General features: G+C 69.5%; 9 protein-coding genes across 9 annotated transcripts; 6 read left to right on the forward strand and 3 right to left on the reverse strand.

Annotated features, from left to right (window-relative positions):
• The first annotated feature begins 19 nt into the window (after positions 1-19).
• Positions 20-1,205, forward strand: MICPUCDRAFT_28818 (fanciful K+ uptake-b family). The gene is made up of 3 exons (XM_003061827.1): positions 20-101; positions 328-649; positions 820-1,205. Exons 1-3 carry the CDS (start codon positions 38-40, stop codon positions 1,109-1,111), a joined length of 678 nt encoding a protein of 225 aa, XP_003061873.1. The 5' UTR covers positions 20-37; the 3' UTR covers positions 1,112-1,205.
• Positions 1,206-1,401: 196 nt separating this feature from the next.
• MICPUCDRAFT_48357 (uncharacterized protein) lies at positions 1,402-4,369 on the reverse strand (the record flags this gene model as incomplete). The annotated part of the gene is made up of 4 exons (XM_003062045.1): positions 1,402-3,153; positions 3,463-3,673; positions 3,787-4,161; positions 4,209-4,369. The coding sequence occupies 4 exons, from the start codon at positions 4,367-4,369 to the stop codon at positions 1,402-1,404; spliced, it is 2,499 nt and encodes an 832-aa protein (XP_003062091.1).
• A 245-nt stretch (positions 4,370-4,614) lies between these two features.
• On the forward strand, positions 4,615-5,375 carry MICPUCDRAFT_69849 (uncharacterized protein; the record flags this gene model as incomplete). The annotated part of the gene is made up of 1 exon (XM_003061828.1): positions 4,615-5,375. One exon carries the CDS (start codon positions 4,615-4,617, stop codon positions 5,113-5,115), a length of 501 nt encoding a protein of 166 aa, XP_003061874.1. The 3' UTR covers positions 5,116-5,375.
• Positions 5,376-5,762: 387 nt separating this feature from the next.
• On the reverse strand, positions 5,763-6,574 carry MICPUCDRAFT_69850 (uncharacterized protein). The gene has a single exon (XM_003062046.1). The coding sequence runs from the start codon at positions 6,543-6,545 to the stop codon at positions 5,793-5,795; it is 753 nt and encodes a 250-aa protein (XP_003062092.1). The 5' UTR covers positions 6,546-6,574; the 3' UTR covers positions 5,763-5,792.
• Positions 6,575-6,623: 49 nt separating this feature from the next.
• Positions 6,624-8,457, reverse strand: MICPUCDRAFT_51535 (uncharacterized protein; the record flags this gene model as incomplete). The annotated part of the gene is made up of 4 exons (XM_003062047.1): positions 6,624-6,793; positions 6,855-7,209; positions 7,365-7,519; positions 7,638-8,457. The coding sequence occupies 4 exons, from the start codon at positions 8,455-8,457 to the stop codon at positions 6,624-6,626; spliced, it is 1,500 nt and encodes a 499-aa protein (XP_003062093.1).
• A 532-nt stretch (positions 8,458-8,989) lies between these two features.
• Positions 8,990-10,215, forward strand: MICPUCDRAFT_35490 (mitochondrial carrier family; the record flags this gene model as incomplete). The annotated part of the gene is made up of 2 exons (XM_003061829.1): positions 8,990-9,830; positions 10,014-10,215. Exons 1-2 carry the CDS (start codon positions 9,091-9,093, stop codon positions 10,213-10,215), a joined length of 942 nt encoding a protein of 313 aa, XP_003061875.1. The 5' UTR covers positions 8,990-9,090.
• An 813-nt stretch (positions 10,216-11,028) lies between these two features.
• On the forward strand, positions 11,029-12,968 carry MICPUCDRAFT_1003 (uncharacterized protein; the record flags this gene model as incomplete). Its single annotated transcript, XM_003061830.1, has 4 exons — positions 11,029-11,160; positions 11,301-11,520; positions 11,680-12,671; positions 12,744-12,968. Coding segments are annotated over 4 exons (1,569 nt in total), but the record flags the coding sequence as incomplete, so codon positions are not given.
• A 280-nt stretch (positions 12,969-13,248) lies between these two features.
• MICPUCDRAFT_69852 (uncharacterized protein) lies at positions 13,249-15,504 on the forward strand (the record flags this gene model as incomplete). The annotated part of the gene is made up of 1 exon (XM_003061831.1): positions 13,249-15,504. The coding sequence occupies one exon, from the start codon at positions 13,249-13,251 to the stop codon at positions 15,502-15,504; it is 2,256 nt and encodes a 751-aa protein (XP_003061877.1).
• Positions 15,505-15,683: 179 nt separating this feature from the next.
• On the forward strand, positions 15,684-19,660 carry MICPUCDRAFT_51540 (uncharacterized protein; the record flags this gene model as incomplete). Its single annotated transcript, XM_003061832.1, has 2 exons — positions 15,684-18,303; positions 18,485-19,660. 2 exons carry the CDS (start codon positions 15,684-15,686, stop codon positions 19,321-19,323), a joined length of 3,459 nt encoding a protein of 1,152 aa, XP_003061878.1. The 3' UTR covers positions 19,324-19,660.
• Positions 19,661-21,033: the final 1,373 nt, after the last annotated feature.

The raw sequence follows: 21,033 nt of genomic DNA on the forward strand, positions 1-21,033 counted from the left end.
GGCGCCACTCTTCCGCGCGCGCAGACACGCCGCGCGAATGGCTTGCATCACCGCGAACATCGCGGGCGTACGCCCGGCCACGTCGAGGGCCGCCCTCGCGGGTGCGCGCTCGATCCTCCCTCCTCTCGCGCCGTCCCTCCCTCCGCGTCGAGCGCATCCCGCGCGTCGGCGGTTCGTTGGAATACCTAACTAACCCTCCCGCCGACGCGGACGCGTCGATCGATCGCGATCGGATCGGCCGCGCGCGCGCCGCGACCCGACGCCGACCCCGCCGCGCGCTGACGTCGTCCGCCCCGCTCCCTCCCGCGCGCGCCCCTCTCCCTCCAGGCCCTCGTCGCGTCGCCGCGCGCGTCGCGCGGACCCGCGCCCCCAACGCGTCCGCGTCCGCGTCGTCGTCGTCCTCCGTCGCGGCGCCCTCGGAGCGGCTCGCGCTCGCCGCCGCCTCCGTCGGACGCGTCTTCCGCGCGGCGCAGACGCAGACGCAGACGACGACGACGACGCCGCCCGCGCCCGCGGTCGCGCCGCCGCCGTCTCTGTTCGCGCGCGCGCGCGAGTTCGCGTCGGAGCAGAGCGCGAAGGGCAGGGCGATGGCGAAGGACCTGGGCGTCCAAGACGCGACGCTGCTCTTCGTCACCGCGGCGGCGATGAGGCGCGTCCCGTTCCTCGCACTGGTCCCCGTACGACCGCGTTCGCGTTGTGAACTTCATTCCTTAAGGACTTCGCGCGACGTTTATCTCCGCCCACCCCTCGCTTTCAATCCCCGCCCTCGACGCCTTTCAACTCCATCTGACGCCTTTCAACTTTCGCCTCATTCGACAGCTACAAGGAGAAGAAGATGGTCGCGCTCATCACCTCCGCGGTGGGGTCGTTCATCAAGCTGTACCTGCTCCTTCTGTTCGTCCGCGTCCTCCTGACGTGGTTCCCGAACGTGGACTGGATGCGCCAGCCGTGGAGCATCTTGAGGCAGATCACGGATCCGTACTTGAACCTGTTCCGGAACTTGATACCGCCGATCATGGGTCAGATCGACTTCACGCCGATCCTCGGGTTCATGGTGCTGCAGTTTCTCGCGAAAGTGCTGTCGAGCGATCCGTCCGTGGGGAGGTTTTGATTAGAGAAGAAGATCGACTTCGGCGATGCGATGCGATGCGATCGCGGCGCGCGCGGTGTGGTGTGGTGTTATGCGTACACGTCGTGTTACAACGAGCGGCCGTCGTCCCGTCATCGCATCGCTCCTCCTCGTTCATTTCCTTCCGCCAAAAAATCGTTCCGTTCGTCTCTCTTCCTCTTCTTCTTCTTCTTCTTCTTCTTCTTCCTCTTCTCTCTTCTTCGCCCTCGTCGTCATCAGTCTTCACGCGCCGCGCGTCGTTCGTCGTCCGTCCTCGATCTGTCCTCTTCTCATCACACGCGCGAGACGATGAGCGCTTCTTCTTTGTCGGTTTCGTCGGCGAGGTCATCGTCCGCGACGCGCTCGTCGCGGAACCCTCGGCGGCCGCGGAGGCAACACGCGCGCGCGCCCCACGCGACGATGATCACGATCGTCAGCCACGCGAGCGCCGCGAGCGCGGCGCCGGCTTCGGTCTCTTCCACCTCCTCCTCCTCCGATGTGTAACCGCTACCGAACGAGCGTTTTCGTTTCGTCGTCGGCGCGTCCGCGTCCGCGTCGTCGTCGTCGTCGTCGCGCCGCGTGATCGCGAACCGATCCAGAACGCCCTTCCCGAACTGCGTCTCTTGAAACTCGCCGTACAGGTGCGTCCGGTTCACCACGGTGATTCGTAAGTACCCGTACTCGTACATGGTAACGTCCGAGAACGGGGCGTTATACGTCGCCGTCTTCGTGAACCCCGCGCCCGCGGAGCCGACGACGAAGCTCACCGCGGCGCCCGTCGCCGCGTACGCGTGCACGACGTCCCCGTTCGCGTCGATCGTCGGCTCGCTCCGCGCGACGCACCCGCGCGTCCCGTACGACTTCCGCGTCTTCCCCGCGCGCGTCGCGTCGAACGCGCAGTGGCGCTGGTACACGTGGTTGTGACCGCCGAACACCGCGTCGACTTTGTGCGCCGCGACGAGCGGCCAGACGTGCTTCTGGAGCTTCAACGCGACGCCGACGTCCGAGGTGTCGTCGCCGTATTCCCCCCCGCGCGCGTCGCGGTGGAACGCCGGGTATCTCGCGCCGAAGTCGGAGTCCAGGAGCATCGGTCGGTGCCCCGCGAAGAACACCCACGGCGTCTCCGCGCGGTTGCGGTTCGCGGTCGCCAGCGCGGCTTCCAGAAAGGCGTGCTGCGGCGACCCCGGGGCGAAGTCGACCTCGGTGTTCATCGAGACGATTCGTATCGGCCCCAAGGTCGCGGCCCACCAGCCGCCGGTTTTATTGGCACTAGTGTCTTCTTTACCGCCCGCGAAGGGTCTGGGTTCGCGATACAGCGCGCGCGCGGGGACGCCGCACTCCCCGCCGCTGTCCCCCGACGCGTACAAATCCCGGGGGGAAATCTTCCCCGACGACGTGTGGTTCACGTGTTGCCACGTGTCAGGCGTCGCGTCGTACTCGTGGTTCCCGACGCACGTCAGGAACGGCACTCTCGACGCCCACGGCGTGATCTGCTCCCCCCACTCGTCCCACACGCTGCCGTATCCGGTCGCGTAGGACAGATCGCCGAATAAGAACGCCGCGTCGACGACGCCCGCGCCGGCGTCCGAAGCGAGTCGCTTGGACACGTTAAACGCCGGCGAGCCGTACTCTTGCCACGTCCGAGCGTCATCGTCCGTGCCTCGGCCCATGTCCGCGAACATCGCGATCGTAAACGGCCGAAAAGGAGCCGTTTCGTTTCTCCCTTGATCACGATACGCGCAGGGCGGCACGGCGATTGTCAGCGGCGGCGCGTCCGGCGGCGGGAACGACCCGCCGGCGTCGTCAGACAGTCTGTACGACAACGTGCCGCCGCACGCGCCCGCCGGCGCGCGGACGATCGCGGCGTGGAGAAACCCCGGGTCGCGCCAGCCCGTCGAGTTCGCGGGCGCGCCGCACAGTTCGGACCGAGCGAACGGCGTCGCCGTCGTCGCGGCGACGACGGTCGACGCGTTCGCCTCGCTCGGTCCCCGCCACCACGACAGCCGCGGGTTCGCCGCCGCGGACCTCCCGCTGCTCCACGTCACCTCCAGCGGCGCCGGCGTCGCCGTGGAGGATACAACGTCGGAGAAGACCCCCACGCGCGGCCGACGCGGCCCGTCCTTCCCGGTCACCGTCACCGTTTGACTTCGGGTCGTTCCATCGTTCAACGCGACGAATGTCGGGCGGAGTTGAAAGGCGTCAGTCGTTGAAGTTGAAAGGCGTCGCGGCGTGTCGGGATCGACACCGTGGGGTGATGGGCGGAGAGAAACGCGCGCCGGGAGAGAAAGTCCTTAAGGAATGAAGTTCACAACGCGAACGCGGTCGTATGGGGACCGGCGCGAGATAGAACGAACGCGCCTTCGCGCGACGGCCACAGCCTCCGCCACCTTGTCCTCCCTCCACCGCTGCCGTTTCTCCCAGTCGTCCGCGAACACCACGAAGTCGTAGTCGTACCGCGCGCACGCGACCCGGAACCGCGCGGTCGCGACGCCGGCGACGAGGTACTCCGGATCCACCTCGGAGAGCACGGCGTATTTTACCGGCGCGACGGCGGTCACGTCGGCTCTGTGATGGAGGGCCATTCCACGGTACAAAAAATGTTCACCGGTCATCAGTTATCAGTTGAAAGGGGAAGCGATCAAACGTTGAAAGCGGGCGATGGGTGAACGCGAACGCACCTCGGAGGCGCGTACGCCCCGACCCAGTGACGAGCGCGCTCGCGCTCGCGCGCCGGCGCGGCGCTCGACGCGTTGCTCGCGCCGTCCTCCGTCAGCGTCACGCGCACCTCGACGACGTCTTCGCAGCGCGCGACGCACGCGGGGTCATCGCTCGCGTCGTTCGCGTCGTCGCGAACGACGCGGACGGAGAGCTTGAAGCCGTCCGAGGTCCACCACGACGACGACGCGTCGTCGTCTTCGTCGACCGCGCTGGGTTCGGCGCGACGGCGAAGACGCGGCGGGGTCTCGCGCAGGGACGACGGCTCGATCGCGGCGAGGGGGTTGTGTTGTCCGGCGTACACCGCCTCGCGCGAGGGGTGCGACGGGCGCATGAGGCTGCGGGAGGATGAAGGGAGGGGTAGTCTCGTCAGATCTGGCGCGACGAAACGCCTTTTGAATGATGAGATGATGATGAGTTTTTAGCGGGACGGCGGGAGACGGCTCGCGGGACGCGCCTCTTCGGCTCGATCGCCGCCGCGGGCGCGAGGAGCGCGAGGAGCGCCGTCGCCCGCGCGAGGAGCGCGGCCGTCATCGTCGGCGCCATGCCGCGAACTCCGCGCGCGGCGACGACTGAAGCGCGCGAGGTCCACCGTCCCGAAAGATTATTATTATTTCCCGCGAGTTTCAGGTGCGTTCTATACAAAAAAAGTTCACCGGTCAGTTGAAAGGGGACGCGATCAAGTGTTAAAACCGAGCGATGGGTGAAAAACTTTTGTACAGAACGCACCTTTGCATCGTTGCGGACGACGCGACGTCGCGTCGGGCTCGTCAAACCAGGGGCGCGCGACGATGACGGCGACGCCGCGCGCGCCCGCGCCCGCTCCCCCGCCGGTTCAGGTCTTCGTCTTCGACGACCGCCTCGGGCAGAAGGAGGGCGACGAGCTCTCGAAGATCCTCGCGCGGTTCCCGTCGCGCGTCCCGGACGACGCGCTCGCGTCGGACCTCGGCCTCGTCGAGGGCGTCGCGCGATTCGCGTCGTACTTCGTCGCGCGTCGTAAATCATCGTCCGACGCCTCCGCCTCCTCCTCCTCCTCCTCCTCCTCGCGCGCTTCGCTCTTCGAAACGAAGACGCAGACGATTCGCTCGCGACGCCGCCGAGTCACGTGCGCGTCGTTCGAGCCTAACCTGTGGTGGACGCTCGCGATCGACGACCGCGTCGCGCCCGCGGATGAGATCCGCGACGCCGCGCTCGTCGAGCTCCTCGCGCGCGCGAACGAATCGCACGTCTTGGTGCGTCCCATACACTGGTCCCCATACGACCCCGTTCGCGTGGTGAACGCCGATCCTTAAGGACTTCGCCCGGCGCGTCTCTCCGCCCAGGGTCCCTCGCTTTCAATCCCCGACCTCGACGCCTTTCAACTCCGCTTCTGACGCCTTTCAACTCCAGACGCGCGGCGATCGCGCCACCGCGGACTCGCTAGCGGCGATCGTCGCGGACCTCGGCGCGAGCCTCACGCCGTCCGAGGCGGGGTCGTCGCCGCGGACGGGCGGAGGCTTCGTCGGGGGACGACGCGCGGTCGGCCGCGCGGAGAGTGCCGGCGCCGCGGATGACGCCGCCGCGCCGTCCCGCCGCGCGACGGCGGTCTCCGCGCTCTTCGCGTGCGCCGTCGACGGCCTCGACGGCGCGTGCGCCGCGATCGCGGGGCCCGGGGCTGAGTCTTCGTCTTCGTCGTCACGGCGGGCGTGGTTGACCGCGCAGGGTTGCGCGGACGCGATAGCGGCGGCCGGCGCCGACGCCGGCGCCGGCGGCGCTGTGAAGGGCGTCGTCCTGTTTCACGGCGACGCGCTCGCGTTCAGCTCGTTCTCGGCGAGCGACACGAGGCGGATGACGCGCGTGATTCGCAGGGCGCTGCTCGCGGAGGGCGGCGGCGACGCCGAGGCGCGCGCGAAGGCGACGCGCGCGGAGGCGGCGCGGGGGGTCGAAGCGTGCGGCGGCGGCGGCGGCGGCGGCGGCGCGTCGTGGCCGTTCATGGACGGGGAGTGGCGCGCCGTCGCGTCGTCGTCGTCGCCGCCGCCGCCGCTTCCGATGCACCTCGCCGACGGCGTCGTGGACGCGTTCGCGGTGCTGCCGCCGAGCGGCGACGCCGTCGCCGTCGTCGCGCTGGCGCGCGGCGGCGCCGCGGACGCGAACGAGGGGGAAAACGAAACCGCGCGGCTGCGCGACGCCGTCGCCGCCGCCGCGTCGCCCCGCCTCGTCGACCTCCACGCGGCGCTCTCCTATTCGCCCACCGCGGAGACGACGACGCGCGGCGGAGCCGACGCCGACGCCGACGCCGACGCCGACGCCACGTGTGAGCCGCGCGAACGCCACGTGTACGCGTTTCGCGATCCCGCCTCCGCGACGCGCGTCGGGTCTTCTCGCGAGCGGCGCGTCGAGGGGACGTCCGCGAGCGCGCTGCGGACGCTCGACCACGTTCGAGACGATTGGGATCATCCCGCGTCGGACGCCGCGCCGATCTCGGAGGCGTGCGCGCGCGGGAGCGACGACCGTTGGGTGTACGCGACGCGAACGACGACGACGAAGGAAGACGCCGCGGCGGCGGCGGATGAGAGGGGGTTGTTTGTCGTTTTGGATAAAACGCTCGCCGGAGAGACGTTACTCGAAGCCGCCGCGGAGGCGAAGAAGTTCGCCGCGAGCGCGACGTTCCGCGGCGTCTTTCGTCGTCGTCACGGCTAGCGCGTCGTTCGTTCGTAGGTACTGTACGTATCATCCCTAGCATCGTAAGTAGTACGATGAGATGTGCTAGCTATCGCCGTCGAGCGAAGAAGAGGTTCCTTCCGCGCGCGTTCTATCGCGTCTACGCGCTCGCGTCGGGCGGCGCGGGGGCGACCCTCACCGGCGCGCCTCCGGGCCGTTCCATACAAGCGAAAGTCGGGGTGGAGTTCAAAGGCGTCAGGTGGCGTTGAAAGGCGCCGAGGGTGGGGATTGAAAGCGGGGGGTGGGCGGAGAGATACGCCGGCAAAAGTCCTTAAGGATCGGCGTCCACCTCGCCAACGCGGTCGTATGGGGACCAGTGTATAGAACGCACCTCCGTCCCTTCTCGGCGCCGGCGGCGTCGGCTTCGCCATCCGCTGCCGCGACGGCGCCACCGCGGTCATCTGCTCCTCCGTTCCCTTCCCCTTCCCCCCCCCGCCCCCGCCGCCGTCGCTCTTTCTGTTCGCCCTCCGCGCCACGGCGTCGACGAACCCGCGCACCCGCGCCACGAACGCGCTGGAGCGGTCCAAGTCCACGACGTCGTCGTGCCCCGCCGTCGGCACCCACAGCGGCGCCGCGAAATCGTCGTTAACGGCGCTCCCCACGAGTCGCGCGTGCAGCCCGCGCCCGTGCGACGCCGCGATCGTCTCGTCCCTCTCGCCGTGCACGACCAACGTGGGACACGCGATCTGTAGGATACAGTACGTAGAAGTTCATCGGTCGTCAGTTGAACGGGGGCGCGATCGATCACGTGTTGAAACGAACGGAAACGGAAGGGTGGCGGGAGGTTAGAGGTGAAAAAAAAACGATCAGACGCGACGCGAGCCGTCGTCGGGTCGCGCACCTCGCTCGCGAGGCGATCGTTTCGAAACACGTCGCACGGCGCGCACACCTGGTGCGGCGCGCACCAGCCCCCGTACGGCGCGATGACGCGCAGCCCCGACAGCAACGGGCTCACGAGGACCAACCCGCCGATGGGATGATGTCGGTAACGCCCTTCTGTCGGGGTGGAGTTCATAGGCGTCAGTTGGAGTTGAAAGGCGCCGAGGGCGGGTATTGAAAGCGAGGGGTGGGCGGAGAGATGCGCCGGGCGAAGTCCTTAAGGATCGGCGTCCACCTCGCCAACGCGGTCGTATGGGGACCAGTGTGAGATAGAACGCGCCTGATCCCTTCTGCCGTTTTTTTTCACCCGCCGCCGCCGCCGCGTACGCCACCGCGGGGCCGCTGCCGACGGATTGCCCGACGACGACGACGCGCTCGGGGCGCACGCGTCGCGCCGTCACGACCCAGTCCACGACCGCGATCAAGTCCGCCTTCGCGGCCTCGATCGACGGCTTCCACTTCGCCGCGGACGCTCTCGCGCGCTTCTCCGTCGCGTCGACGTCGCCGTCGTCGGACCCGGCCCACCCGGACGCGTCGCCGCGGACGTTTGGCCCGTACCCGGTGTAATCGAACGCGACGACGCCGACGTCGAGGGCGTCGTGCATCTCCAGCGCGAACGGCGCCGCCGTGCCGAGGTCGAGCGCGTTGCCGTGCGCGAGGATCAGGACGCACCGCGCGTCCGGGGCGACGCCTCGAGAGACGACGGCGACGTTCGCCATCTCGTCCTCATCCGATCCCTTCGACGACGACGCGCGGCGCACGAGGTCCACCTCGAACGCGTTGAACACCCCCCCCCACGCGCGCTGAACGCGCGGGTCGTCGTACGTCGCCACCTTGCGTCCGTGCGCGAACCCGACGCCGTCGTGGACGCCGTACGTGGGCGGGTTCGGAGGGTAGAAGGCGAACGCGGAGCCCATCGCGCTGGGCGCGCAGCCGAATCGAGCGAGAACGACGCCGACGGCGCACGTCTCGACGCAGTGGCACTCGCACCCGCCGCCGCCGCCGCGGTCGTCGTCCTCCGCGGCGACCGCGGGGGCCGACGGCGCCGGCGGCATCCTCTCGCGCGTCGTCGTCGTGTGGAGGCGACAGACGGGACTTTTCGCGCTCAACTGCGTGCGCGTCGCGGTCGGTCGGTTGCGCTCACGGCAGCACGCCTGGCAGGAGTTCTTTGCGGCGCTTCGAGGAGCGCTCTGCCCTCTGGCCGGCGCGTCACAACGCGAGCGCGCTTCGCTCGCGCCCGGGTCGCCTCCGCGCTCGTCCCACGGCGCGTCCGCGCTCGCGCGCGCTCGAAACCCGTCGTCCGCGCGGCGCTTCCGGAGAGGCGAGGGGCGCCGTCAAAGAGCGTCTCTCTCGCGGCGGCTTTTTCTTTTTTCTCCCGCCCTCCGCGAACGCCGCGAGATCGGGGACGTCGTCGCCCCGGTCCCCGCCGCGCGAGGGCGTCCGAAGTCGTCGAAACTCGAGCGAAGATGTCCAGCGTGCTCGAGCGCTCGACGCCCGGGGAAACCCGCGCGTCGCGCGCGCTCGCGAGCCGCGATCGCGCGTCCCCCGCGATCGCGCGTCGGCCGCGCGTCGGCAGCGAAGGAGGAGCCGGGATCGCGCGCGACGACGCCGCCGCCGCCGGTCCCCACGCGACCGCCACCGCGTTCGCCGCGCCGTCCGTGATCGGCACGGAGCACTTCTACGGGCACATGCTCGCGGGCGCGCTCGCGGGGACGACGGAGCACTGCGCGATGTTCCCTCTGGACACGATCAAGACGCGCATGCAGACCGCGGTGCGAGGGATCGCGGTGTCGCCGGCGGTGGCGCGCACAGCTGGCGCAACCGCGGCGGCGGCGGAAATTCATTCGCACTTCAACCCCGTCTCCGCGATGCGCCACGCGACGCGAGCGCTCATGCGCGCGGAGGGCGTCGCCGGGCTCTACCGCGGCATCTCCGCCGTCGGCATCGGCGCCGGCCCCGCGCACGCCGTCTACTTCGCGACGTACGAGCACGCCAAGGAGGCGCTCGGCGGGAACGCGAATAAAAATCAGCACGCGCCGCTCGCGCACGCCGCGGCGGGGATGTGCGCGACGATCGCGGGCGACGCGGTGCAGACGCCCGTGGACACGGTCAAGCAGCGGCTTCAGATGTCCGGGTCGCCGTATCGAGGCGTGGTGGACTGCGTGAGCGCCACGGTCCGCGCGCAGGGCGTCGGGGCGCTGTATCGGAGCTATCCGACGACGCTCGCGATGAACGTGCCGTTCACCGCGATCCACTTCAGCTCGTACGAGAGCGCGAAGATCGCGATGCGGGTGGACGACGAGGATAAAGAGGAGACGTTCGCGGTGCAGTTCCTCGCGGGCGGCGCCGCGGGCGGCCTCGCCGCGGCGGTCACGACGCCCCTGGACGTCGTGAAGACGCGGATGCAGACGCACTGCGAAGTCGCCGAGTGCGAGCTGAGCGCCACGGTGAAGTCGGAGCTCGCGCCCGGGGGGACGGGGAAGGGCGTGTGCGCGGTGACGGGCGATCCGATCGCGTGTAAGGCTGCGGGGTCGGGGTCTCCGGTGGGCGCGGAGGCGGCGTTAAAAAATAGTAACGCCAGTGGCGCGACGGTTACTAGCGCGGCGACGAGGAGCCCATACGGGACGTCGAACATGGCGGCGGCGATGCGCGCCGTCGTCGCGGAGGAGGGCGCGGGCGCGCTGCTCCGGGGGTTGGGGCCGAGGGTGTTGTTTCACATCCCCGCCGGGGCGATCTCGTGGGCGACGTACGAGTACGGGAAGAGGGTGCTGGGGGTTTCGGGGTCGAGCGGGGGGGGGACGCATCATCACTGATGACGTGGCGGAGGCGGAGGAGGACGAGTAGCGAGGCGAAGATCAGATCGCGTGAGATAAAATTCCATCAAAACGAGCACGTTCCGAAACGTCCACGTCACTCGCTTCGCGTCGCGACGGAGGATGCCGACGTCGTCCGCGGCTCGGCGCGCGCTCGCCGCGCTCGCCGCGCGACGCGCGAGCGCGTCGCGCGTCGTCGCGGGCGCGTCCGACGGCGGCGTGCACGGCGCGGCGCGCGCGCACGGCGTCGGCGCGGGTCGCCGCGCCGCGCGCTGCTTATCCGCGGTGATGGACGTCGCGTCGTCGTCGTCGTCGTCGTCGTCGTCGTCGTCGTCGTCGTCGTCGTCGTCGCGCGCGATGCTCGCGACGCGCCACCGCGGCATCAGCACCGGGAAGTCGCCGTTGGAGGAGGACTACGCGTACCAGAAAGCGCTCGAGGAGCGCGAGGCGGCGCTGAAGGAGATGCGCGCCGCGTCCGCGGCGATCGAGGCGTCGTCCGCCGAGTCGTCCCGCTCGGCACCCTCATCGTCCTCGTCCGCGCCTCCCGCCGCGCCTCCGAAGCCGAAGCCGAAGCCGAAGCCGCCGGCGTTCGGCGTCCTCAGCAGCGGCGGCGCTCGCGCGCCCACGAAGCCGGCGGAGAAGCCCAAGCCGAAGACGACGGTCGTGAGGGCGCCGACGCTGGGCAGGCCGGACATCAGCAGCGCGTCGTCTGGCGGCATCGCCGGGCCCGCGGGAAATCGAAACTTAATGCCCGCGCCGCCGCCGGAGCCGGAGGAGCCGGAGATCGGCCAAGGCCACCTCCGCGATATCCTCCAGGAGGGGAGCTTCGAGAAGTACGGCGTCGGCGGGTTGGACGCGGAGTTCATGACGATCTTCCGCAGGGTCTTCGCGTCGCGGATGGTCGCCCCGGACGTCGTGAGGCGACTCGGGATGCGTCACGTCAAGGTGGGCGATCGACGACGCCAAGTGGCAGCGCGTCTTATCGGCCGCGCGTTTCTCCACGTCAGCGATTTCGTTGTCCACGTCACCAAATCTCACCAATCAAACCTCGCCCTCCACCTAATGAATCCATCCATCATCGCCAGGGGATGCTGCTCTACGGCCCGCCCGGGACCGGGAAGACGCTCGTCGCGAAGCAGCTCGGGAAGCTCCTTAACGCGCACCCGCCGAAGATCGTCAACGGGCCGGAGATTTTGCAGCGGTTCGTCGGACAGTCCGAGGAGAACATGCGCGACCTGTTCGCGCCCGCGGAGAAGGAGTTCAAAGGGAAGGGCGACAAGAGCAAGCTGCACGTCATCATCTTCGGTGCGTTCCGCGCCTCCGCACGACAAACGTTTTTCACCCATCCCTCGGTTTCAACATGACAACATTCGATCGCGCCGGTCCCTTTCGACCGATGACCGACCGACGAACCGCCAAGCTAACCCTCTTTCGCATGGAACTACAACGTACGACCCTCATCAGACGAAATCGACGCCATCATGAAGGCGAGAGGCAGCGGCGGCGCCGCCGCCTCCGTGGTCCACGACAACGTCGTCAATCAGCTGCTCACGAAGCTCGACGGGATGCAGTCGCTCGATAACGTCCTCGTCGTCGGGATCACGAATCGCCGCGACCTCCTCGACCCCGCGGTGCTGCGACCGGGGCGCTTGGAGCTCCAAGTCGAGGTGGGCTTGCCAGACGAGCGCGGTCGAAGGCAGATTTTTAACATTCACACCGCGGCGATGCGCGCGGGCGGGATGCTCGCGGCGGACGTGGACGTGGACGCGCTCGCGGCGACGACGGGGAACTACAGCGGCGCGGAGATCAAGGGCCTCGTCGGCGCGGCGCAGTCGCACGCGCTGGCGCGGTACCTCGCCGCCTCCGGAAACGAAAACGAAAACAAAAACGAAAACGAAAACGAAAACGAAAACGAAAACGCCGCCGCCGCCGCCGCCGCCGCGAACGTCGTCGTCACCGCGGACGATTTCGAGCGCGCGGCGCGAGAGGTCCGACCCGCGATGGGCGCGGACGAGGCCGCGCTGAGCGCGCTGCGACCGCTCGGGATGCACTGCAGCTGCGACACCGGGTCCGCGGTCGTCTCCCGACACAAGCGCGCGCGAGACGCCATCGCGCCCCTCTTGCGCGCCGTCTCGAGGAGCGTCGTCGCCGTCTCCGACGCGAGCGCGAGCGCGCCGAAACCTAACGGCCCGGACCACATCACGGTGCTACTGCACGGCCCGCCCGGGTCGGGAAAGACCGCCGCGGCCGCGGAGGCGTCCGGGTTCGAGGCGTCGGGGTTTCCTCACGTCAAGGTGTTCCGCGCCGAGCTCGCCGTCGCGAACGGGCCGGACGCGGCGCTGCACGCGCTTCGCGTCGCGTTCGACGACGCCGCGAAAGCGCCGCTGTCGCTGCTCGTGATCGACAGCCTGGAGATCCTACTCGGGATCGCGGTCGGAGAGGGCGGGGACGCTCGAGTCGCCGCGGGCGGCGGCGGGGCGAAGAAGACTTCTTCGGGGACGACCCCGTGCGCGCCGCCGCACGCGGAGCTCCTCCAGACCCTCCACGCGCTGCTTCGTCGGCCGCCGCCGCCGGGCAGGAAGCTCGCGGTGCTCGCGACGACGAGCTCCATCGACGCGATGCGACGCGTCGGCGTCTCCGGCGCGTTTCACGCCGCCGTGGAGGTGCCCCCGCTCTCGCGCGACGAAGCCGCGCGCGTGCTCGCGACGGAGGGCGCGTTCGGCGCCGGCGATCACGACGCCGCGGTCGTCGCCGCGGAGATGATCGAGATCAGCGCGAGCGGCGGGAACGGCGACGACGCGACGACCGGGGTGGCGATCAAGCGGTTATTGCGCGCGGCGCAGCTCGCGCGCGCGCTGACGTCGGCGAGCGGCGGGAACGGCGGCGACGTCGTTGTGGACCCGCGAGGAGGGCCGTGGTTGACCGCGTTGGAACGCGGCGGGGTGTTGCGGAGCGACGTCGCGGAGGTTCGCGGCGGGTACGCGTAGCCCAGCCCCGCGACGACGAAGAATGCGCGCGTGATACGACGATGCGATGCGATTCTTTGTGATGAGCTTATTTACACAACACGTGATGATGCCTACACGTACATACAGTATAATTCGTGAATACAGTACTGTACGTCGCCCCTCGGCTCGAATACCGTCCGCGCGTCCGTCTCATCGCAGCAACTCCGTCGTGTCCTCGATCGACGTCGCGTTCGCGGCGTCCGTGGCGTTCGCGGCGTCCGTGGCGTCCGTGGCGTTCGCGAGTGCCTCCACCTTCGCCGTCGCGTTCGTCGCGTTCGCGGCGTCCGTGGCGTTCGCGAGTGCCTCCGCCTTCGCCGTCGCGTTCGTCGCGTTCGGCGGCGGCGCGGGTGCGGGCGCGGGCGCGGGCGCGGGCGCGGGCGCGGGCGCCTCCTCCTTCTCCTTCTCCTTCTTCTCCTTCTTCTCCGACTCGTCCATCGCCTTCAAATTCTCCTCGCACGTCTCCGAGTCCAGCTTCAACTTTTTCAGATCGAACCCGTCCTCGGACGCGAGCTCGTGCGCGAGCTTCACCTTGGCATCCTTCTCCGCCCACTCCGCGCGCTTTTTCGCAAACTTCAACCCGAGCGCGTCGCAGCCGTGCACCTCCTTCGCGGTGTCGCCCAGCTTCCTCGCGGACGCCTCCATCGCCGCGGTCGCGTTCTTCGCCGCTCTCGTGCTCTCCTCGAGCGCTTCGATCTTTTCCAGCGCGGCGTCCTTCTCGCGCGTCGCGCGGTTCTTCGCTCGACGGAGGTCCTGCTCGGATTTTTTTTCGCGGTCGAGCGCGGCGGTGAGACGGTTGATCTCGTCCGAGTCCTTCTGCGCTTGGCCGCCGTCGGCGTCGGCGACCGCGTCGGCGTCTTTGGCGGCGTCTTTCGCGTCGTCTTTCGCGTCGTCCTCCTCCTTGTCGTCCACTTCGTCCCCCTCCTCCTCCTCGTCGTCGTCGGAAGTGCTGTTCTTCTTCGTCTTCGTCAACAGCTTGCGCCGCGTGTTCATCAGGCTCGAAAACTCGTCCTCGGGCGACGCCGGCGCCGCCTCCGCCGTCGTCGTCTCCGCCTCTTTCGCGTCGGCGTCGGCGTCGGCATCGGCGTCGTCGCCGCCTTTATCGTCCGCCGCCGTCGTCGTCGTCGTCGTCGTCGTCGTCGCCGCCGCCGCCGTCGTCGCGAGCGCGTCGTCGATCCCCTCCGTCGTCGCCGGCGCCGGCGCCGCCGTCGCCGGCGCCGCCGTGTCGTTCACGCCCAACGCGTCGTCGATCAAGTCGTCGCTCGTGGACTCGAGCGTCTCCGCGGCGGTGCGTTCCTCTGCTTTCTTCGCCTCGATCGCCGCGTCGCGATCCGTCTTGATTTTCGCCGTGCACGCCGCAAACGCCGCCTTGGCCTCCTCGACATCCTCCTTCAGCGCCTTGAGCTTCTCTCGCGCCGACGTGTCGCCGACGCGCTTCACGAGGACGGATCGAACGAGGTCATACTTTTCGATCGTGTCCTCGCATTTCGCTCGAGATGTCGCTCGCTGCGTCGCGTTCGACGCCTTCGCGGCGGCCGCATCGGCGTCGGCGGCGTCCTTTTCCTTCATTTTCTCCTCCTCCTCCGCCTTCGTCTCTCGTTCGTCGTCGTCGTCGTCGTCTGCCTTCTTCTTCTTCTTCTTTCTCCCGAGCGAAGCGCCCGTCGGGCTCTCGCGCTTCGCGCGCGCGAGCGCCGCCGCCGGGGCGTTCCCGTCGTCTTCGTCGAGCGCGCCGTCGAGACCGAGTCGCGGCGCGCGCGCGATTCGCGCCGCGTCGACGGCGCGAGCGTCATCGTCTCCCCCGAGCGCGACCGGGGCGATCGATCCTCCTCCCGCGCCGCGCGCGAGCGCCGCGGCGAGCGCGGCGACGAGCGCGAGCGTCGCCGCGAGCGCGACCGCGCGCGTCCACGACGCCGAGGACGCGCGCGAGGCGCGGATCAACGGCGCCCTCTCGTCCGCGGACGGCATGGTGAGTTGGGACGGACGTTGGCTATCGATCGAGACGAGGCCGCGGCTCGACCAACAATCAAAAGATAACACCCTCGGTGGGTCGCGTCTGGACGTCCGTCGCGGCGGGTTCGACGCGCGCGACGACGCGGCGCGCGACTCCGAAGCGGGTTCGCGCGAGTTCTGGCGCGGGGGCGCGTCGGGCGCGCCGCGTGCTGTGCGGCGTTCGCGCGTTCCGCGCGCGCCCGCCTTTTTTTTAGGGGTTCTTGTTTCCCTCGACGCGAAAGGCGAAACCGCCTGGAAGGATCACAGCAAACGATGTTCATCGCAGATGAGTTGAAAGGCGCCACGATCAAACGTTGACACCAAGGGGTGGGTGAAACGCTTTTGATCGACGCACCCGACCGAGAACGCGCACGCGCCACCAGCGGAGGTCCTGTCATGTCAGGTTGTTGAGTTCTTCCTTCCTTTCGCCCGCCCGCGCCAGAGATCTGAGCGCGCCCGTCGACGTCGGCGTCGATGGCGCGCGCTGCTCGAGACGGTCCCGACCCCTGGATCGTCCTCGACGCGTCTCTCGACGCGGAGGAGCGCGCGCTCGCGGGTCCGGAAGCGCGCTGGACGCGCTCGGACGACGACGACGACGACGACGACGGCGCGCGCGCGCTCGAAAGAAACGCCTCTCGCGACGACGACGACGTCGCTCCGCGTCGTCCCGCGTCCTCCGCGCCCGCGCCCGCGGCGCGTCTTCGCCCTCCGCCGTCGTTGTCGTCGCGCGCCCTCGCGCGCGCGTCGCTCCGCGCGAGGTTCGACGGCCACGCGGACTACCTGCGCGATCGCGCGAGGAACGACGCGTACGACGCCGCGATCCGACGGATGTGCGTCGACTCGCGTCTGACGATCGACATCGGCGCGGGGAGCGGGCTGTTGGGGCTGATGGCTCGCCGCGCGGGCGCGAAGGACGTCGTCGCGTTCGAGGTCGTCCCCGCGCTCGCGGCGTTGGCGCGCGCGAACGCGCGGAAGAAGGCGAACGGCGGGCGCGGGGAGGAAGAAGAGGAGGAAGAGGAGGAGGATGAGGAGGAGGAGGACGACGACGACGGGAAGAAAAAAAGTAACTTCGTCGTCCTCGACGTCGACAGCCGCGCGGCGACGACGGTCGGCGACGACGGCCAGCGCTGGGCCGTCGTCCACGTGGACGAACAAGAGAAATCCACGTCATCGCGTACCGGCCACGTGGCACTCGAATACCCGCGCGCGGACTGCGTCGTGAGCGAGCTCCTGGACACGCGGCTCGTCGGCGAGGGCGCGTTTTCCTCGCTGCGTCACGCCGCGAAGACGCTGCTCGCGTCGCCGTACAGATGCGTCCCCGCGTCCGCGACCGTGTACGCGCAGGTCGTGCGGAGTCCGCACCACGCGGCGATGGGGGCGCTGCGGCCGATAGGGAACGAAGGGGACGAGAGAGGAGGGGGGGACGACGCGGCGCGCGAGAGGTTCGCGAGCTGCCCCGGACCGCCGTCGCACTCGGACGCGAACCTTCTGTTGGCGTTTGAAAACGGTCACGTCGTGGCGGTTACTGAACCGATCGCGGTGTACAGCGTCGACTTCGCGAACCTGCCGGAGGAAGGAACGGTGTTCGAGGAGACGTTCGAGGCGCCGCTGTTGCCTCCGAACGCCGAAGGCGGCGGCGGTAGAAAAAACGCCTCGGCGACGGCGGACGCGGTCGTGTTCTGGTGGGACTGCGACCTCGGCCCTGGCGAATCAGGATCCGACATGTCATCCAAACGAACCAATCGCGGCGACGAAAAAGCGAGCACGAACCCGATCACGATGTCCACGTCACCGCGGGACAACGGCGCGAGGATGCACTGGCGCCAGGGCGTGAAACCGCTCGCGAGCCAAATCGTCGTTCCAAAAGAAGCGACCGCGTTGACGATCGCCCTGACCGCGTCCGACGACGATCTGCGCTTCAAAGTCAGCGTCAAAGACGGTCGCGAAGATGCCGACGCCGACGCCGACGCCGACGGCTGCCGATGCCACGCGCACGCGCTGTGGGGCCGCGACAAGGTCGCTTTGCACAACGACCCGCGGTGGCGCGCCGCGTTTCGCCGCGGCGTCGAAGCCACGCTCGCGCGTCCCGGCGCCGGCCTCGGGACGTGCCTCGACGCCGGCGACGGTCCGCTGCTCTCCGTGCTCGCCGCGCGCGCGGGCGCGCCGGGGGTGTTGTGCGTCGAGCGCGACGACGCGCGCGCGGGGGTGTCGAAGGCGCTGTGCGCCGCGGAGGGCGGCGGCGTCGCGAGGGCGGTCAAGGTGGTCGCGGCGTCGTCGAAGGTGCGCGCGGACGCGAACGCGGGCGAACTCGGGGGACTCGGGGAGACCGTCCGCCGCGCGGCGGAGGACCTATCGCGCGACGGCGACGACGGGCACGACGGGAGAGACGAGGAGACGTACGAGCTCGACGTCGCGTACGTCAAGGCGTGCAAGAGGGAGGCTCAGCACTGCTCGAAGCACGCGCGCGAGGTCGGGGCGTTGTACCAACGCGCGAGCGACGAGTTCGACGACGCGTGCGCGTACCTCGCGGGGGAGGACCCCGGCCTCTTCGAAAACGCGACCAACGTCTACGGCGTCGTCGAACGTCGAGGTCGCGGTCGCGTTGGACGGCACCGGGACCGCGCGAATGATGACGCGTTCGCCGGGCGTGGGTGGACCGACGACGACGACGACGACGACGACGACGACGACGAATTCGACGACGAGCAGTGGGACGCATGGCGTCGTATCGAAATGGACCCGAGGCTGGACGATCTCCGGGAGAGGAAGGAGACGCTCGCGGCGCTCGCGGCGACGCGCGCGGAGGTCGCGGATCAGGATGAGCAGCGATACCGCGCGGCCAAGCGCGCGTTTGAAAGGAAGTACGCCTCTTTGAAAGGCGGAGGCGCGCCTTTCGACGCCGGTCAAAGTCGCGCCGGCGCGGTCGCCGCGTTCGGCGGATCGCACGCGCCCGCGTGGGTGTTCCTCTGCGCGCCCGGATTCACGGACACGCCTGAAACGGACGGCGTCGGGGGGTTACTCGCGACGTGGAGCGAGCACGACCTGCGAGAGATTTGGCGGCGGCGGCGCGCGGCGAGGCGCGCCGGCGTGCTCGGTGCGTTCTCCTCGCACTGGTCCCCATACGACCGCGTTGGCGTGGTGAACGCCGATCCTTAAGGACTTCACTTCCCGGCGTGTGTTCCTCTCCGCCCACCCCTCGCTTTCAATCCCCGCCCTCGACGCCTTTCAACTCTGACCGACGCCTTTCAACTCCGCCCTTCGACTCCGCCCCGCAGCGCCCGCGGCGTTCTCCGTCCCGTGCGCCGCCGCCGTGCGCGCGACGCCGATCGAGTGCGAACCGCTGTGGCGCCGAAACCGGCCCATCGGCGAGCTCCCCGACGACGTCTCCGGGTTCGACCTCGCCGCGTTCAACGAGCTATGGCCTCCGCTCGACGACGACGACGCCGTCGCGGTGGCGCTTTCAGAGGAGACGTCGCACGCGCCGCTCGCGGACCCGGCGACGGCGTTGCTCGTCGAGCTCCAGGGCGTCGGCGCGGACGACCCCTCCGCGATATCCAATCGCGTGTCGTTTACGCTCGGCGTCGGCGAATCGCGAGCGACCACGTGTCACGGGATCGCGCTGTGGGTGGACTTCGACACGTGCGGCGGCGGGTGGGTGAGCACGGGGCCGTGCGATCCCGCGTTCGCGGCGGCGAACTACGGGCAACCGGGCACGCCGAACCCGGACGACGCGTCGACGTCGATGTCGACGTCGAGACGACCCCGCGCGGCGGCGAGAAAAACGAAGCGCGCGCGGAAAGGAGGGTCGGGGTCGGGGTCGGGGTCGCGCGCGGCGGGCGTTAAAAGTCCTCAAGGAACGGTGTTCACGACGCCAACGGGGTCGTATGGGAACCGGCGTGATGAGATTGAACGCGCCCGCCGCGCGCCGTATTCCACCCCGAGCGCGTTCAAGCAGGGCGTCGCGCTGTTGCGAGAGCCGATCGTCGTCGGCGCGGGGGAGACGGTCGCGGTGACGGTGGACGTGCGGTTCGACCCGGAGGCGCGCGACGGGAGAGGATGCGTGACCGCGAAGGTGGCGAGGGTGGATCGCGAGCGGACGCCGCGGGGAGGGTAAGGGCCGTTCTATACAAGCGAACGTCGGGGTGGAGTTGAAAGGCGTCAGGTGGAGTTGAAAGGCATCGAGGACGGGGATTGAAACCGTGGTGTGGGCGGGCAGAGACGACGGCAAAAGTCCTTAAGGATCGGCGTCCACCTCGCGAACGGGGTCGTATGGGGACCAGTGTATAGAACGCGCCTAAGTCGTTCGTCGGAAGAAGAAAGAGAAGACGAGACGACGAAGACGAAGGAGGAGGAGGAGGCGACGAGGATAGAAGACGACGTGACGACGAATAGACGACGACGGCACGATAGCATCGTCGAGACGTGTAACGACGAGGAGAAGCAGAACGACCACAGACGACGGCGACGACGCGACCTCGGAGGCCCGACCGACGATATTTATTTCGTCGTCCAGAGAGAGTCCAGTCATCACTGCAGTCGCCTCTCTCCTCATCACAATCGGTCGCGTTCCCGCCGTCCGCCATGGCCGCGCGGTCGCCGTCGCCCCCGCGCGCGCGGTCCCCGACCTCCTCCCCTCCCGCGTCCGCGTCCGCGTCCGACGATCTCCGCGCGGTGGAGGCGCTGACGATCGAGCTCGCGGCCGCCGTCGCCGCGCGCGACGCGCTGCGCGCGATCGCGACGGCATCCTCCGCGGAGGCTGAGATGGCGCGCGCGGACGCGGACGCGTGGCGCGCGCGGTGCGAGGCGGCGCGCGCGGAGACGCTCACGACGCGCGCGATGACGCGCGAGGCGAACGATCGATGCGCGCGGAGAGACGCGGACCTGGAGACGCTCGCGCGCCGGCTGCGAGAGATGCGGAGCGAGGCGTACGCGGTGACAGCTGTGCGGTCGTCGGATCTCGCCGCGACGAGATCCGACGCGTTCGACGCGTTCGCGCATCACGAGCGCGGCGTCGACGCGAATGTCGACGCGTTCGCGCTCGAGGACGAGGAGCGCGCGTATCTTCGATCGCTCCTCGTATCGCGCGCGGCCGCGGAGGCGGAGGTGGTGTCGACGCGCGCGACGCTCGAGACGGAGCGCGCGACGCGACGCGCGATCGAGTTGGAGCGCGACGCCGCGCGAGAGGCGGCGAGAATCGCCGCCGCGGTCGCGGAGGACGCGACGCGGCGACGCGCGGAGTCGGAGAAGGAGACGGTCGCGGTGATGGCGACGATGCACGAGGAGATGGCGACGTTGCGCGTCGCGCGGGCGAACGCGGCGGCGGCGACGGAGGCGGCGGCGGCGACCGCGGAGGAGAGGAAGAGGCGGGCGGCGGCGAAATCGACCAGTAGGGCGAACGCGTCGCCGAAGACGATGGAGAAAAACGTCCAACCAGCGAGCGTTTCGAGCGTTCACGAAGCCGGGCGGCACGTCGACGCGATGCGGGCCAGCGTGGACGCGTACGCGCGGGAGAGGGAGCGCGCCGCGCGAGGGAGCGGGGTGGGACGCGACGGTCCGATCGCGCCTTCGGCGGCGCCTTCGGCGGCGACGGCGGCGGCGGCGGCGGAGGCGGGAGTGGGCACTTCGAAGACGCCGGGCGCGCGACGCGACGCGGACGAGGACGACGAGTTCACCGCGATGGTGCGGAGGCTCGGGTACACGGGCGCGGTGTCGCCGCTGCGGCCGCTGCCGCTGGCCGCCGCGCTCGCCGCGGCCTCGGGCGTTTCTCCCGGGCCGTCCGCGGCGGCGGCGGCGGCGTCCGCGTCGTCGTCGAGGAACGAGATCC

The sequence above is a fragment of the Micromonas pusilla genome, assembly GCF_000151265.4.
Source record: "Micromonas pusilla CCMP1545 genomic scaffold MICPUCscaffold_11, whole genome shotgun sequence".
Classification (NCBI taxonomy): domain Eukaryota; kingdom Viridiplantae; phylum Chlorophyta; class Mamiellophyceae; order Mamiellales; family Mamiellaceae; genus Micromonas; species Micromonas pusilla.